This window comes from Mustelus asterias, chromosome 14, assembly GCF_964213995.1.
Source record: "Mustelus asterias chromosome 14, sMusAst1.hap1.1, whole genome shotgun sequence".
NCBI lineage: Eukaryota > Metazoa > Chordata > Chondrichthyes > Carcharhiniformes > Triakidae > Mustelus > Mustelus asterias.
This window is the reverse complement of record NC_135814.1, coordinates 98,027,987-98,045,391: the sequence shown is the minus strand read 5'-3', so window position 1 is coordinate 98,045,391 and position 17,405 is coordinate 98,027,987. Positions and strand designations below refer to the sequence as shown.

The 17,405-nt window shown below is 42.2% G+C and overlaps 1 protein-coding gene across 5 annotated transcripts in view; it reads right to left on the bottom strand.

The window, feature by feature from the left end:
• Window positions 1–17,405, bottom strand: part of creb1b (cAMP responsive element binding protein 1b) — an 82,539-nt gene that overhangs the window by 25,722 nt on the left and 39,412 nt on the right. For 4 of the 5 annotated variants that reach the window (XM_078228924.1, XM_078228923.1, XM_078228926.1 and 1 more), the window contains 2 exons: window positions 14,821–14,937; window positions 6,695–6,838 (listed from right to left, as the gene is read on the bottom strand). In XM_078228924.1, the coding sequence (XP_078085050.1) occupies window positions 6,695–6,838; window positions 14,821–14,925 (249 nt within the window). In that variant the 5' untranslated portion in view covers window positions 14,926–14,937. The remainder of the gene's footprint in view (window positions 1–6,694; window positions 6,839–14,820; window positions 14,938–17,405) is intronic. The other variant, XM_078228928.1, reaches the window with a different exon arrangement.

Genomic DNA, 17,405 nt, shown 5'->3' with positions numbered 1-17,405 from the left:
TATCCCTCTATACCCATGTAACTATCTAAATGCTTTTTAAAAGATAAAATTGTACCCGCCTCTACTACTACCTCTGGCAGCTTGTTCCAGGCACTCACCACCCTGTGTGAAAAAATTGCCCCTCTGGACACTTTTGTATCTCTCCCCTCTCACCTTAAACCTATGCCCTCTAGTTTTAGACTCCCCTACCTTTGGGAAAAGATATTGACTATCCACCTTGCCTATGCCCCTCATTATTTTATAGACCTCGATAAGGTCACCCCTCAGCGATATCGCAGATGGTTACCAGACAATAAAAGAGAGGGACATAACGGGTGAATGTCTTTATGCACCAAGGAATTATAAAAAAAAAGTAGAGAAATTTACCAGTAGAACAAATTTAAAAGCTTTGTATCTAAATGCACGAAGCATTCGGAACAAAATTAATGAGTTAACGGCGCAAATCGAAACAGAAGGGTACGATTCGGTGGCGATTACTGAGAACATGGTTACAAGGAGACCAGGTCTGGGAATTGAATATCCAAGGCATTTCGGAAAGATAGCCTAAAAGAAAAAAGTGGTGGTGTAGCTTTGCTGGTGAAGAAAGGGATCAGTGCTGTAATGAGAAATGACATAAGCAGAGGAGGTGAAGATGTTGAATCTGCCTGGGTAGAAATAAGAAACACAGTAAGAAGTCTAACACAGGTTAAAGTCCAACAGGTTTATTTGGTAGCAAAATCCACTAGCTTTCGGAGCGCTGCCCCTTCGTCAGGTGAGTGGGAGTTCTGTTCACAAACAGGGCATATACAGACACAAACTCAATTTACAAAATAATGGTTGGAATGAGAGTCTTTACAGGTAATCAAGTCTTAAAGGTACAGACAATGTGAGTGGAGAGGGGGTTAAGCACAGGTTAAAGAGTTGTGTATTGTCTCCAGACAGGGCAGTTAGTGAGATTTTGCAAGCCCAGGCAAGTCGTGGGGGTTACAGATAGTGTGACATGAACCCAAGATCCCAGTTGAGGCTGTCCTCATGTGCAGAACTTGGCTATCAGTCTCTGCTCATCGACTCTGCAGTCTTGTCCAAGGCCGCCTTGGAGAACGCTTACCCGAAGTTCAGAGGCCGAATGCCTGTGACCGCTGAAGTGTTCCCCAACAGGAAGAGAACACTCTTGCCTGGTGATTGTCAAGCGGTGTTCATTCATCCATTGTTGTAGCATCTGCATGGTCTCCCCAATGCACCATGTACCAATGTACATTGGGGAGACCATTCAGACGCTACGACAACGGATGAATGAACACCGCTCGACAATCACCAGGCAAGAGTGTTCTCTTCCTGTTGGGGAACACTTCAGCGGTCATGGGCATTCGACCTCTGATCTTCGGGTAAGCGTTCTCCAAGGCGGCCTTCGCGACACACAACTGTGCAGAGTCGATGAGCAGAGACTGAGAGCCAAGTTCCGCACACGAGGACAGCCTCAACTGGGATCTTGGGTTCATGTCACACTATCTGTAACCCCCACGACTTGCCTGGGCTTGCAAAATCTCACTAACTGTCCCGGCTGGAGACAATACACATCTCTTTAACCTGTGCTTAACCCTCTCTCCACTCACATTGTCTGTACCTTTAAGACTTGATTACCTGTAAAGACTCGCATTCCAACCATTATTTTGTAAATTGAGTTTGTGTCTCTGTATGCCCTGTTTGTAAGCAGATCTCCACCTGATGAAGGAGCAGCGAGCGCTCCAAAAGCTAGTGGCTTTTGCTACCAAATAAACCTGTTGGACTTTAACCTGGTGTTGTGAGACTTCTTACTATGTTTACCCCAGTCCAACGCTGGCATCCCCACATCATAGAAATAAGAAACAGCAGAGGAAAGTAGTATCTATAGGTCCCCAAGCAGTAGTTCCGCAGTGGGGCACAGTATTAACCAGGAAATGCTGGGGGCATTAATCATGGTTGATTTTAATATGACCTGCAGAGTTTCACTGGCTGTCTTGTCTGGAGACAATACACATCTTTTTAGCCTGTCTTGATGCTCTCTCCACTCCCATTGTTTTGTTTCTTAAAGACTGGATTAGTTGTAAGTATTCGCATTCCAACCATTATTCATGTAAATTGAGTCTGTGTCTTATAAATTCTGTTTGTGAACAGAATTCCCACTCACCTGAAGAAGGGGCTCAGAGCCTCGAAAGCTTGTGTGGCTTCTGCTACCAAATAAACCTGTTGGACTTTAACCTGGTGTTGTTAAACTTCTTACTGATTTTAATATGCACATAGATTGGAAGAATCAAACTAGCAAAGGTAGCCTGGAAGCAGAGTTCATTGAATGTATTAGAGATTGTTTCTTGGAACAGTATGTTGTGGAACCAACCAGGGAGCAGGCTACTCTGGATTTGGTATTGTGTAATGAGGGGGGATTAATTGATGACCTCATCGTTAAGGATCCTCTAGGGAGTAGTGACTATAGTACGATAGAATTCAAAATTCAGTTTGGGGGTGAGAAAGTGGAGTCCCACACTAGCATTCTGCAATTAAACAAAAGAAATTATAGGCATGGGGACAGATTTGGCCTGAGTAGAGTGGGCAGGGAGGCTAAAAGGTAGGACAGCAGATGAGCAGTGGCAGTTGTTTAAGGAGATACTCAAGTCCTCACAACTAAAATATATCCCTGTGAGGAAGAAAGATGGCAAGGGGGTTAAAAACACATGCATGGCTAAAAAAAAAGAGATCAAGGACAATATAAATACAAAAACTAAGGTGTACCATATTGCAAAGGCCAGTGGCAGGCTGGAAGATTGGGAAACTTTCAAACATAAACAAAGGAGTACTAAAAAAGTAATAAAAAGAGCCAAGATAAATTACGAAAGAAAACTAGCACAAAATATTAAGAAAGATAGCAAAAGCTTCTATAGGTCTATAAAAGGGAAGAGAGTCAAGTAGGGTGAATGCTGGTCCCTTGGAAGATGAAACCGGAGAGTTAATGGTGGGGAGCACTGAAATGGCAGAGATCAATACTTTGCCTCAGTTTTCACGATGGAGGACACGAGTACCATTCCTATAGTAACGGGCAAGTCAGAGGTAATAGAAAGGGGAGAACTTAGAACAATCAACATCAATAGGGAAAAGGTTCTCAGCAAACTATAGTGATCGAGGGCAGATGAGTCCCCCGGGCCTGATGGCCTACATCCAAGGGTACTAAAGTGGCGGCGGTGGCGGAGATAGCGGTTATAATTGGTTATAATATTCCAAATTTCCCTGGACACAGGAAAGGTTCCAATGGATTGGAAAAAATGTTAATGTAATGCCCTTATTCAAAAAGGGAGGGAGGCAAAATGTGGGAAATTACAGATCAGTTAGTTTAACATCTGTTGTTGGGAAGATGTTAGAATCAATTATCAAGGAAGCAATATCAGGACATTTGGAAAGTCAAAACGCTATCCATCAGAGTCAACATGGTTTTATGAAGGGCAAATCATGTTTGACTAATTTGCTAGAGTTCTTCGAGGATGTGACAAGCAAAGTGGATAATGGGGATCCTACAGATGAGGTATATCTGGACTTCCGGAAGGCGTTTGATAAGGTGCAGCACAAAAGGTTAATTCACAAAGTTAGATCACATAGGATTAAGGGTAATTTATTAGCTTGGATAGGTGACTGGTTGATGGGCAGAAGACAGAGTCGGGATAAATGGGTTTTGTTCTGGATGGCAAGAACTAACCAGTGAGGTGCCACAGGGTTCAGTCCTTGGACCCCAGCGATTTACAATCTATATTAATGACTTGGATACAGAGATAGAAGGCTCGAAAAGCCAAATTTGCAGATGACACAAAAATAGGCAGGACAGTAAGCTGCAATGAGGATATAGATACAATAAGACGTATGGAGTTTAACATGGATAAGAAAGAAGCATTTTGGTCGGAAAAATGGGAAGGCGACTTATTATCTAAATGGGGAGCGACTTCGGGGTGCTCAGGTGCAGAGAGATCTGGGTGTCCTCGTTCACGAGTCACAGAAAAATAGCATGCAGGTACAGCAGATAATAAAGACAGCGAATGGAGTGTTGGCATTTTTGGCTAAAGGAATAGAATATAAAGGTAAGGAAGTATTGTTGCAACTATACAAGGCATTGGTGAGGCCACACCTGGAGTATTGTGCACAGTTTTGGTCCCTTTATTTGAGGAAAGATGTAGTGGCATTGGAGGCAGTTCAGAGGAGGTTCACTAGATTGATTCCAGAGATATGGGGTTTGTCGCATGAAGAGAGATTGAACAGTTTAGGCCTATACTTTCTGGAATTTAGAAGAATGAGGGGAAATCAAATTGAGGTATGGATAAAGTAGGCGTAGAGCAGATGCTTCCTCTTGTGGGGCATTCTAGGACTAGAGGTCATAGTCTTAGGATAAGGGGTAGCAAATTTAAAACAGAGTTGAGGTGAAACTACTTCTCCCAAAGGGTTATGAATCTGTGGAATTCGCGACCCCAAAGTCAGTGGATGCTGGGCAGAGAGTAAATTTGAGGAGTTAGACAGATTTTAAATTGGTAACGGGTTGAAGGGTTATGGGGAGAAGGTAGGAAAATGGAGACGAAGAGCATATCAACCATGATCGAATGGCAGAGCGGACTCAATGGGCCGAATGGCCTAATTCTGCTCCTATATCTTATGAACTTATCTGTGAAATGGGATCAGTTCAAGGGTCAGTTTCAGTCAGTCAGTTTTGGGAAGTCAGTCTGTAAGTGTCACAAATACAGGGACAGGAACAGCTCTCAGTTAAGTAAAACTAAAAAAAGGATAAAGAAAGACAGCGCTTTCAAATGAAGAAGGCCACCGTGGAAAAGGTACCCCTTCGGTGCAATCGTGTTGTGTTTGGAATGGCCATGGATTTGCAAGTGCACTGGTATTGAATGTACTCAGGAATTCAAGAAGGAATCCCAGAAGGTAAGGCTAAAACCCAAGTAAGTGGGTCATTGTGAAAGCCATTCAAGTGGGAGGGATTTTGAAGCAAATGCCAAGGAGAGATCTTCAAAGATGAAGATGGGAATTCCCCTTCAGTGCAACAGAGTTTTAACGAGACTGTTTGGCTTGGTGTTTACTGACATCTGGTGGGGTCTTGAGAAATCCATGGACTCGGTATTGGTTGCATTTATCATTTACTCTGTGTTGTATGTTCGACCACAGTTCATCTGTTAATTCACACGTACCTCATACTTACCCTGAATGTTAGAATACAAGGCAGATTTGCAAGTTTTCTATCTGAACTTTTATAGTAATGTTTCTTTTTTTGCTTGTTCAAAACATGTGGAATCTTGTGGTTTTACTCCAAAGGTTGAAGTCTTGAACCACAATCTTTTTTTTAAACTTTAAACAAAACGTTATTGGTCCCTAATGGGATCTCCGCCCCACAACCCGACCACATCCTGAATTTTTTTTGTTTGTTCAAAACACGTGGAATCTTGTGGCTTTACTCCAAAAGCAGACGTTTTGAATTTAAAATTTTTTCCCCTTCAAACAAAACATTATTGGTCTCTAACAGGATCTTCCCCTGCCACCAGCCCCCCCATATAGAAACATAGAAGAAAAACTACAGCACAAACAGGCCCTTCGGCCCACAAGTTGTGCTGAACACATCCCTACCTTCTCGACCTACCTATAACCCTCCATCCTATTAAGCTCTATGTACTCATGGAGTATCTGGCTCAGGATCATGACACCAGTCACCAAATTTAAAACCTCTCTGGGAGTCAGCTTTATCATGAGTGTTAGTTTTGCAACAAAACATCACAAAATTTCACGCTGAAGTTCTGGCTGCAAACAAAATGTCTTACCATGTGATACATCAGAATGGCCTCGTGAATTACTTTGTCATGGTGCAGGGAATGGAAATTTCTGGCATGCTATCCCATGTGTCAAGTGAAAATCTATTGAGTAGCTTTCTTTTAACAAAGACGGACAAATTCAGGGCAAAAGAAATGCAATGGTATCTAACAAAAGCATGAAGGAAATAAAGCTTCATGTTGAATAAAATGTTCCGCAAGCCTCTTGCAAAGGTTTTCACTGAAGCTCGCAATAATATGAGAAAACTATTAATTGTTTCGCAAAACATAAAGCAAGGAAGAATGGTAACAATCTATGCTTCAGTTCTGCCTCCTCTATATGCTGAATTTAACAGTGGTCAGCAGTGCGAGGGGCCCGGGTTCAATTCTGGCCTCAGGTGGCTGTGCATTGCACATTCTCCCCGTCTGCGTGGGTTTCCTCCCACAGTCCAAAGATGTGTGCGTTAGGTTGATTGGCCATGTTCAATTGCCCCTTAGTGTTAGGGAGATTAGCAAGGTAAATGTGTGGAATTACAGGGATAGGGCCTGGGTGCGATTGTGGTTGGTGCAGGCTTGATGGGCTGAATGGTCTCTTTCTGCACTGTAGGGATTCCATGATAAAATTTTCTCCAAAAACAAAACCTGCGTACAGCACAACCACAAAAATAAAATTGAGCAGCAATTCACCAGAAATAACACAGAAACGAAAGCTGAAAGCTCAATTACACACATCAACCACACCCCCCTTTCCACATTTAAGCAAAAGCCCTGGGAAAATAATTCATGCTTACATGTGGGCTTGATCTCAAACTTAAAACTAATTCTTCAGGCTTGTCAAGTGCAGTTTATATTTGGATCAATATAGTATACCTGAAGCATATGATTACTTTAGTGGAACTTACATGGACAGTCTGAACTTGAGGCGACTGTATAACTGATGATTGAGCTGCCTGGATAACTCCTTGGACCTGAACAGTCTGCCCATTAGGCAATTGCACTAATGTTACTGTTGGACTGGTTGTTGATTGGATCCCAGGCATGGTTACCTGTAAATACCAAATATAATAAAAGTTCATTCTTGCATTCTAGCTCACATTTCATAGATTAATTCAAATCTTATTCATTCAAATATTAGATACCATGATATGAGAAAAACATGCTCGGTACAGTAGGGTATGCAGAAAAGCTGCTGTGTGCAAGAAACACAAACTTAAAACACAATTTGATTTACTCAAATTTACAAAGGTGTCCCAAGGCCCTTCAGGGTGGTGTCTTCATGTTCACTGACATGTTGGCTTGTGGCAATCCACCAAAACTTCACATTTGCAGTTCCCATCTTGTGTTCCAATCCTCTGCAACCTTTACTAGCCCTAGAGTTCTTGGAGAACTTGGTGCTTTTTCAGCTTTGGCCTCTTTTGCATTTCGAATATCCCAAAGTAGGGAACTATATCTTTAGCTGTCCCAAGCTTTGGAATCCCTCCCAAAATCTCTTTGCCTCTCTCTTTCATCTTTTAAAAGCTATTTCTTTGATCAGACTTTTGGCCACCTATCCTTTCAGGTGCTGTGTCAAATTTGTCTATTTTTGCTTATATATGTTAGTTGTTATTCAAAACAAGTATAAGGAGGATTGAGGTGGATTTAGGACAAGCTGAATAATGAGGACAGAGGTTGTGGGGCTCACCTGGATAACAGAGTCATAGAACTTAACAGCACAGAAAGAGGTTCTTCAGCCCATCAGGTTGAAGACAGCCATCAAGCACTTACCTATTTAAATACTATTTTCCAACAATTAGTCTATAACCTTGTATGCTATGGCATTTCAAGAACTCATCTAAATGCTTTTTAAATGTTGAGGGTTCCCACCTCTATCACCCTTTCAGGCAGCGAATTCCAGATTCCTACCATATTCTGGATGGAAAAAGCTTCTCCTCAAATCTCCTTTCCCTTGGTTATTGACCATTCTACTAAAGAGAAAAGTTTCTTCGTATTTGCACTATGTCCCTCATAATTTTGTACACCTCAATCAGGTCCCCCCTCAGCCTTCTCTGCTCCAAGGAAAACAATTCCTGCAGATAAACTGAGGTCGGCAAGATGTATACAGATAGCTTAGGATCAAAAAGAACACGGAGGATGCACACAATCTGGCTTAGCATAACGTGGTGACTGTGAAAGCAAATGGGACCAGCTGTAAGAGCAGCGTGTTTATAGCAGGGGTCAAGAGCAGAGCCTCAGTCTTTTCAATGGCTAGCTGAAGGAAACTGTCACCCAAGAGTGGATGCCAGACAGGCAGTCCGATATCATAGCAGCAGCAGAAGGGTCGACAGGAATAGTGGACTTGTAGAGTTGAATGCCATCAGAATACATATTGGAAGCTGACCCCATGTCTATTAAAGACATGGGCGGCACAGTGGCAAGCACTGCTGCCTCACAGTGCCAGGGACCCAGATTTAATTCCTGGCTTGGGTCACTGTGCAGAGTCTGTACGTTCTCCCCGTGTCTGCATGGGTTTCCTCTGGGAGCTCCGATTTCCTCCCACAGTCCAAAAGACGTACTGGTTAGGTGCATCGGCCATGCTAAATTCTCCCTCAGTGTACCCGAACAGGTGCCAGAGTGTGGCGACTCGGAGATTTTCACAATAACTTCATTGCAGTGTTAATGTAAGCCTACTTGTGACACTAATAAACTTAAACTTAGACTGTCACCTAAGGGCAGCATGTGGATATGGGAAAGGAGGGAACCACGACGGCGTGATGGGGAACTGCAAGGTGGTGCTGTGAAGCGGGATAAAGCACCTTTAATAGCGATGCTCTGGCTACAACTGGATAGGCAAGAGTTGAATCAAGCTGGAGCAGCACTACCAAGCAAGGCAATGAAGGAGCCAGATTGGTGGAGGATGGTTTGGTCAGTTGTGTCAAAGGCTGAGGGGATAAGGACCCATAACTAGCACATCACAAAGTTTTGTTCAGGCTGTTTCAATCCTGTGCGACTCATCCAAACAGCACTTAGAGACAGACCCAAATCTGAGGGGGCAACAATTCCTCCAAGCAGCAGAAGGCAGCAACTTCATGATTGTAAAACGCCAACAGATCTTTTAATTTTGACATGGGGCAGTCAGTTATCAATGGTGGCTTTCATAGATGGATAAGAGGAGGATACAGTAAGAAGTTTAACAACACCAGGTTAAAGTCCAACAGGTTTATTTGGTAGCAAAAGCCACACAAGCTTTTGGAGCTGCAAGCCCCTTCTTCAGGTGAGTGGGAATTCTGTTCACAAACAGAGCATATAAAGACACAACCTCAATTTACATGAATAATGGTTGGAATGCGAATAGTTACAACTAATCAAGTCTTTAAGAAACAAAACAATGTGAGTGGAGAGAGCATCAAGACAGGCTAAAAAGATGTGTATTGTCTCCAGACAAGACAGCCAGTGAAACTCTGTGGGGGTTACAAATAGTGTGCCATGAACCCAATATCCCGGTTGAGGCCGTCCTCGTGTGTGCGGAACTTGGCTATAGTCTTTAAGAAACAAAACAATGTGAGTGGAGAGAGCATCAAGACAGGCTAAAAAGATGTGTATTGTCTCCAGACAAGACAGCCAGTGAAACTCTGTGGGGGTTACTTGATTAGACTTGATTAGTTGTAAGTATTCGCATTCCAACTATTATTCATGTAAATTGAGGTTGTGTCTTTATATGCTCTGTTTGTGAACAGAATTCCCACTCACCTGAAGAAGGGGCTTGCAGCTCCGAAAGCTTGTGTGGCTTTTGCTACCAAATAAACCTGTTGGACTTTAACCTGGTGTTGTTAAACTTCTTACTATGTTTACCCCAGTCCAACGCCGGCATCTCCACATTAAGAGGAGGATACCAGAGATGTGGTTGAAGAAGTGGATTATGAAAATGGGAAGATAGGTAGCACTGCAAAATTTGAGATCAGCAAGCATCTATGAGACAGCATGATACGAGTCGACACCATCGTGGAAAAAAACAATTCGATTCATAATTGAGTTGATGAGATACTGATAAGGGTAAACATCTGGATGAAAATGCCTTTTAGATTTGAACTGATGAGGTGTAAACTGCCTGACAATTTATCAGTACCTAATGTTAATAGGGTGAAATTTAACAATGTATGAAAGGAGTAGAACATAGAAACAGGAATAGGCTGCTCTGCCATTCAATTAGATCATCTCCTTCAATGCCGCTTTCTCACACTATCGCCATATCCCTCAGTGTTATTAGTATCCTGAAATCTACTGATTTCTATCCTGAACATACTCAATGAGTGATCTTCCACAACCCTCTTGGGTAGAGTATTCCAAATATTCACCCCCTCTGAGTGAAGAAATTCCTCCCCATCTCAGTCCTAAGTGGCCCACCCTTTATCCTGAGATTATGTTCCCTGGTTTTAAAGTTTAAACTTTCCAGCCAGGGGAAACATCTCACCCACATTCACCCTGTCACATGCTGTAAGAGTTTTGTAAGTTTCAACGGAGTCACCCCTCATTCTTCAAAACTCTAGGGAATACCGACCCAGTCTCCTTAATCTCTCCTCATTAGACAATCCCACCACCCCAGGGACTAATCGGATGAACCTCCTTTGCACTCCATCTGTGGCAAGTATATCTTCCCTCAGGTATGGGGACCAAAGCTGTGCACAATACTCGAGGTGAGATCTTACCAAGGCTCCGGTTATCGGCAGTAAGACCTACTCCTGTACTCAAACCCCCTCACGATGAAGGCCAACTTGCCATCTGCCTTCCGAATTGCTTGCTGCATGTGCATGCCAGCTTTTCGTCACTCTTAGACAAGGACCCCAGGTCCCTCTGGATACCCGCACTTGTCAGCCTCTCACCAGTTGAGAAGCATTCTGCCTGTTTTTTTCTACCGAAGTGAATAACTTCACATTTATTCACATTATATTTCACCTGCGATGTTCTGACCCAATCGCTTAGCCTGTCCAAGTCTTCTTGAAGCCTCTGTGCATTCTCCTCACAGCTTACATTCCCACTCTGTTTGGAAATATTACAATTGGATCCAAATTATTTACATACATTATGAATGGCTGTGGCCCTAATGCTCATCCTTGTGGTACCCCACTAATAATAACCTGCCTTCCCGAGAATAATGCATTTATTCCTACTCTGCTTTCTTTCTGTTAACTAATTCTCAAACTATACTACTACATTTCCTCCAATTACATGCACTCTAATTTTATTTACTAGTTTCCTGTGCAGGATCTTATCAAAAGCTTGATGAAAATCCAAGTACACCACATCCACAGGCTCTCCTTTATCCACGCTACAAGTAACATCCTCAAAAAAAACTCTCAACAAGTTTGGCAAACATGATTTTCCATTCATAAATCCATGTTGAATTTGCCCAATTTTACCATTCTCTTCTAAATGTCCAGTCATATATTTTCCCTACTACTGACATCAAACTAACAGGTTTCCATCTTCCCCCCTTCTTAAATAGTGGAGTTACACTTGATACTTTCTGGAATTTACAGAATTTTGAAAGGGTGTGGATTCTTCATTCAAAATTGAGTAATTATGAGAAGAAAAGGGAATAACTTTCAGTTACATACTGAGGTCCATAACCTCCGGATGTCCCAAAGTGCTTTCACAAGTCAATGAAGTACTGTTGAAGTATAATTGCTGGTGTAATGTAGGAAAGTGTAAAGGCCAACTAATGCAGAGAAGAAAAGGGTTTTCTTAAATAATGTTTAAAGAAGGAAAAGGAACTTTCTCAGGTGAAATCAGGTTGGCACTGAGAATGAGGAATGAATAAAGAGCTTGGTGGCATCAACATATATGTGGAAGGTGACCCCATTTCTATGGATGATGTTGCTAAGGAGCAGCATAGATAGGAGCCAAGAATAAATCCTTGGCAAGACAAAGAATGTAACAATATTGTTAGTAACTCCACTGAGCTGGATAATGGAGGAAATGGGTTGGAGGAGGATGAGGAGTGTCAGTGCACCTCATTTTTTGAGTCTTATTCTTTCCTGGCTGGGCTTATCTACCCAGTAACATATTTGTTACAGTCCTGGGCCAAATCAAAAGTCCCACTCCTTTTTTAACCTTTGTGATGCTAGACACAGCATAGAAATTTTTGTAAATTCACATGATGGCAAAGGAGCCTTCAAAAATGTAATTTTTAAAAAGTGCTGCCATTATAAATGGTATCGCTCCAGATACAAAGCAAAAGCTGCCATTCATGTGTAAGACATAAGATGCAAGGGTGGGATTGTGGTCGGTGCAGACTCGATGGGCCGAATGGCCCCCTTCTGCGCTGTATGATTCTATGATTGTATCATGACAGTGCTCATGAATACAGACGTAATACATAGTGTCAGAATCATAGAGCAGTTATTCATGTTAAGAGTAGGTAGAAACCATCTCAAAGATGAAGAAAGCACCAATTCCCAGCACTTCTGTTCTTTCAACTAATGGTGAATTAAGGTTGGATTTGTACTATGAGTTTGGTCCACTGAACTGAGACTACCCATGCTGTTGACACATTGATCAAACTTCTTCAGCCAAATATTCTTTTGTCATCATGCAAGGTCACTGACATTTGCTTGAACATTGTTCCATGAACATGGAAAATGTCTAACCTAAAAAACCGAGACAACAAGTGTTTGTGAGATATCTGACTGGGGAGACAATCACAGCTGAACTGTGTTCTTGCTTGTAACACTCACTGTCCAGTAAAAACTTGCATTTATAGAACACCTTTCACACACACAGGATGTTCTAAAGAACTTTACAGCCAATAAAGTACTCAAGTATGCTGGGTCATTGTAAGAGAGTTATGGATGAACAATTAAACTTTTGTATGATGGAGCATAATAGCCTTTATCAATATAAACGGCATGCTTTTTAAAAAATTTATTTAATAGTGTCACAAGTAGGCTTACATCAACATTGCAATGAAGTTACTGTGAAAATCCCCTAGTCGCCACACTCCAGTACCTAATCGGGTACACTGAGGGAGAATTTAGTATGGCAAATGCACCTAACCAGCATGTCTTTCGGACTACGGGGGGAAGCCAGAGCACTCAGGAAACCCACGCAGACACAGGAAGAATGTGCAGACTCCGCACAGACAGTGACCCAAGCAAGGAATCGAACCTGGGTCCCTGGCCCTGTGAGGCAGCAGTGCTAACCACTGTGTCACCATTTTGAGATGTCATGTGAGGAATGCAAAGTTTGTCCTCTGCAAAGAAATATATAACAGTGATGACAGCCATGAATGATTAGAGTGCAACTTTAGGGGCTTGAATAATTATTAATATAGGCAAGGTAGCCCTTTGCTTTAGTATGGAAAGTTGACTGTAATGTGGCAGGCATTTGACAAATGCCACACCAAAGGCTGCTGCATAAGATAAAGATGCATGGTGTTACGGGTAATGTATTAGCATGGATAAAGGATTGATTAACTAACAGAAAGCAAAGAGTGGAGGTAAATGGGTGTTTTTCTGGTTGGCAATCAGTGACTAATGGTGTGTCTCAGGGATCAGTGTTGTGACCACAGTTGTTTACGATTTACACAAATGATTTGGAGTTGGGGACCAAGTGTAGTGTGTCAAAATTCCCAGATGACGCTAAGATGAGTGGCAGAGCAAAGCGTGCAGAGGACACTGAAAGTCTGCAAAGGGATACAGATAGTCTAAGTAAGTGGGCAAGGGTCTGGCAGATGGAATACAATGCTGGTAAATGTGAGGTCATCCATTTTGGTAGGAGTAACAGCAAAATGGCCTAATATTTAAATGGTAAAAAATTGCAGCATGCTGCTGTACAGAGGGACCCTGACACCCACAAGGGTATCCTTGTGCATGAATCACAAAAAGTTGGTATGCAGGTGCAGCAGGTAATTAAGGCGGCAAATGGAATTTTGTCCTTCAGTGCTAGAGGGATGGAGTTTAGAAACAGGGAGGTTATGTTGTAGCTGTATAGAGTGCTGGTGAGGTCACACCTGGAGTACTGTGTACAGTTTTGGTCTCCTTGAGAAAGGATTTACGGGCACTGGAGGGGGTACAGAGGAGATTCACTATGTTGATTCCGGGGTTGAGAGGGTCGGCTTATGAGGAGCACCTGATTAGACTGGGGCTATACACATTGGAATTCAGAAGAATGAGGGGAGATCTTGTAGAAACATAAAATATTACGAAGGGAATAGATAAGGTAGAAGCAGGGAAGTTGTTTCTACTGCAGATGACACTAGAACTAGGGGACATGGCCTCAAAATAAGGGGGAGCAAATTTAGGACTGAGTTGAGGAGGAACTTCTTCACCCAAAGGATTGTGAATCTGTGGAATTCCCTGCCCAATGAAGCAGTTGAGGCTATCTCATTGAATGTTTTTAAGGCAAGGATAGATAAATTTTGGAACAGTAAAGGAATTAAGGGTGAGCGGGTGGGTAAGTCGAGCTGAGTCCACGAAAAGATCAGCCATGATCTTATCGAATGGCGGAGCAGGCTCGAGGGACCAGACGGCCCACTCCTGCTCCTAGTTCTTATGTAGGTAATTTGCACCCAGAGACAGAAATGTGGTAACGAACAGATCATCTGTTTTAGTGACAGTGGGAGAGAGATAAATATTGATCAGGGCACTGGGGAAAATTATCCAGGCTCTTCTTCAAAGTAGTGAACGTTTGAGAAGACAATGGGGCCAAATGATCCTACTTCTGAAAGTGCAGGACTCCCTCAATATTTGAAGCCATAGCATTTTGACTCAAGAGTACTACCACTGAACCTGTTACTGGATCTGCATGAAACAGAACTCTGACTGATCATCCCCTCCCTAGCCAGAGTTACCAAGACGGAGCCCAAATGTGGAGCTGGCACAACTACCCTGACAGGAATCATCAGTCAGAAGGTTTTGAAACCAATTCGGAAGGGAAAGGACAGTGATGTATGTACGGTTCAGGGATTATTTCAAAAAAAATTTAAACTGAAGCCGGGAATACTTGTGGTTTCGCTGGTCACAAATTGCCATTTGTTAAGCACATTGAAAAATACCTGTGCTATAGTTGCAAGCTGTGCTTGTGTCTGAACTGCTAGCTGGTGGGTTTCCGTTTCTGAAATTGGAGTGTCACCATGTTGAGCATCTGCACTGGAATCCATTGTTTCCTTTACCTGCAGCACCAGAAAATAATGAAAACATAAGCAACACATTCTGTCTACAGTGCAACACGCTGGGAAAAGCAGATGTTTGCTATACCTCAAATTATTTGCCATGTTATTCAAAAAAGTGAACTGCTTCCAGATTATGAAGCCACACGCTGGCAATGTTTCGCTTAGAGCAGAAAACATAAAGGTGAGGTTTAACAGGAATGTTCAAAATGACAAGGGGTGTGATGGAACAAATGAGGAGAAACTGTTTCTTTTGGCAGGAGGGTCAGTAACCAGAGTACATTGGCAAAAGACCCAGAGGGGAGATGAGAATTCTTTTTGTGCAGTGAGTTGTGGTGATCTGGAATGCATTGCTTGCAAGGATGGTGGAAGCAGATTCAATAGTAATTTCCACAAGAGAATTAATTGAAGAAGAAACATTTTCAGGGCTATGAGGAAAGAGCAGGGGAGAGAGACTACCTGGAAAACTTATATTGACTCTATATGGAATAGAACTGTTTCTTGGGGTGCGATGGTGGCAGGGGTGGGAAGGGGGTGTAGTGTAAAAACATTATACTATTAGTGATAATGAGTTGGTGGGTATAGTGCCTTTCACAACAGTGGAAGAGTCAGATGTTACGTAGGAGTGTTTCACAAAAGAATGAATACCTGCATTGCACCATTGCAAGCAAGATTTATATTCAGTAGATACACTGATGTATCTTAACCGTACTTTCAACAGTTACATAAACACACAAAGTCTAATTATGAAATGCCACTGGAAACTACAATAAATGGCTGATGTACAGGGGAGATTTGATTTTAGGGTTCTCCTATCTAAGTTAAATTTCAGTTTACAAATTTGTTTTCGCCCCTCTGTTGTTTGTCCTTTCCTGAATGCAGTGGATTCACGAGTATTAATCGGTCTTTCAGTACCAGGTCCAAGTGACCACCCTGCATATTATAGCTTCTATAATGAATACCTGACCGCAGAAACGGGAAGCAAGGGTAGTGAGGGATGCATGTTGCCGAGCTTCCTCCTGTATCATTGGATATCTTCCAGGTGAGCTTGCAAGGCAAGGCAATTCCCGCCACACCATTCCCTCACTGCTCCCCTCCCCACTTTCCGCCTGGGGACAGATCTGGCAACAGACTCTCACTGCACCTATGCAGACAAGATTTAACCTGAAATCTTTCTGGTTTAGCATCCCAACCACCAAAAATCTTGAGGCAAAAAAAATAACGTTCCGAGTCAAAACTGACAGGGAAAATTCAATGCTGCTAAAGGATCTTGAAAAATCTCTGTACTATTCATTCTCAACACAAGGCAAGAAAATGTTAGATTGCCCCATAATTAACAGCTCCCTCATTCAGTTTTGAAATCGGAGCTTTCTGAGAACACAACTTTACTCGTGGTTGTTAATTTGAGAGTAAAACAGGAATTTCTGCTTTGTCATTTGAGGAGAAATTTTAGCCTACAATTAATCTCTTTGTTGAAACATATGCTCCTCAAATTTAGGTTACACTATTTTTCTCTTCAAAATGGTGTACTTAAGAATCCAGATGAAACATACCTCCAAAAAGGTGCACAGAAACCTAATATGAAGAGATGCCTAAACTGCAAAATCAAGACAGCTGCATGCTTGGCATGAGTCAATGGGGGTAGACAACATTTATCTCAGCAGGAAATTACTGGCCATAAATTAAAATTGTACGCAGTTTAAAAACCTGTAGCATGCCACAATCACATGCAGAATTACTTCTCTTAACATATCACAGAGCTGTACTCTGAAATGGTTTCACATGGACTGCAAACAGACCTGCGCAGAACGTTTCCTGTACGTTAAAGATTTTTAGGCTTCATCACTTGTCTATAAAATGCACAACTTTAGAATATAATATTTGAATTAGTTTTAGAACACAAGTGCAAAATTAAGTGATAATTTAGTCAAACCCATCACTTTGTACAGAGCATTGCAATTTTTCTCATACTGACCCCAATGTACCATGAAAACATTTAGTAAGACCATATGGTCTCAGTGCCGAATGCAAATGTAATGAAATCTGCAGTTTAAATGCATCTTAAATAAAAATACTCAAAGGAGACATTCCATACTGCTGACCCCATACAAGAAACCATGGACTAGGGGGGTAAGGGAAGAGAGAAAAAAGATTATAGCTGAGCCCAGCCCTGCATCCATCCAACATTTACAAGCATGCACTTTTCAACAGAAGCAACTGGATGTGACTAGGAGGAAGAATCCAGCTTGATGCTATGATTCATAAACAGGGAGCTGAGGTTAATTTCTGTGCCATTACAACCCCCTGCTCAAGATCAACAAATTCAGCACAGGCCAGGAATCAAATCGAGCATCTTTCTCAGATGTATCTCTCAACTAATCAACGGATGCAGGTCATCAGCTATCAGAACTCTGATCTTTTATTAGTCAAACCAACTGCCTTTGGTGTTTCTAGGCCCTTCTACCTACATT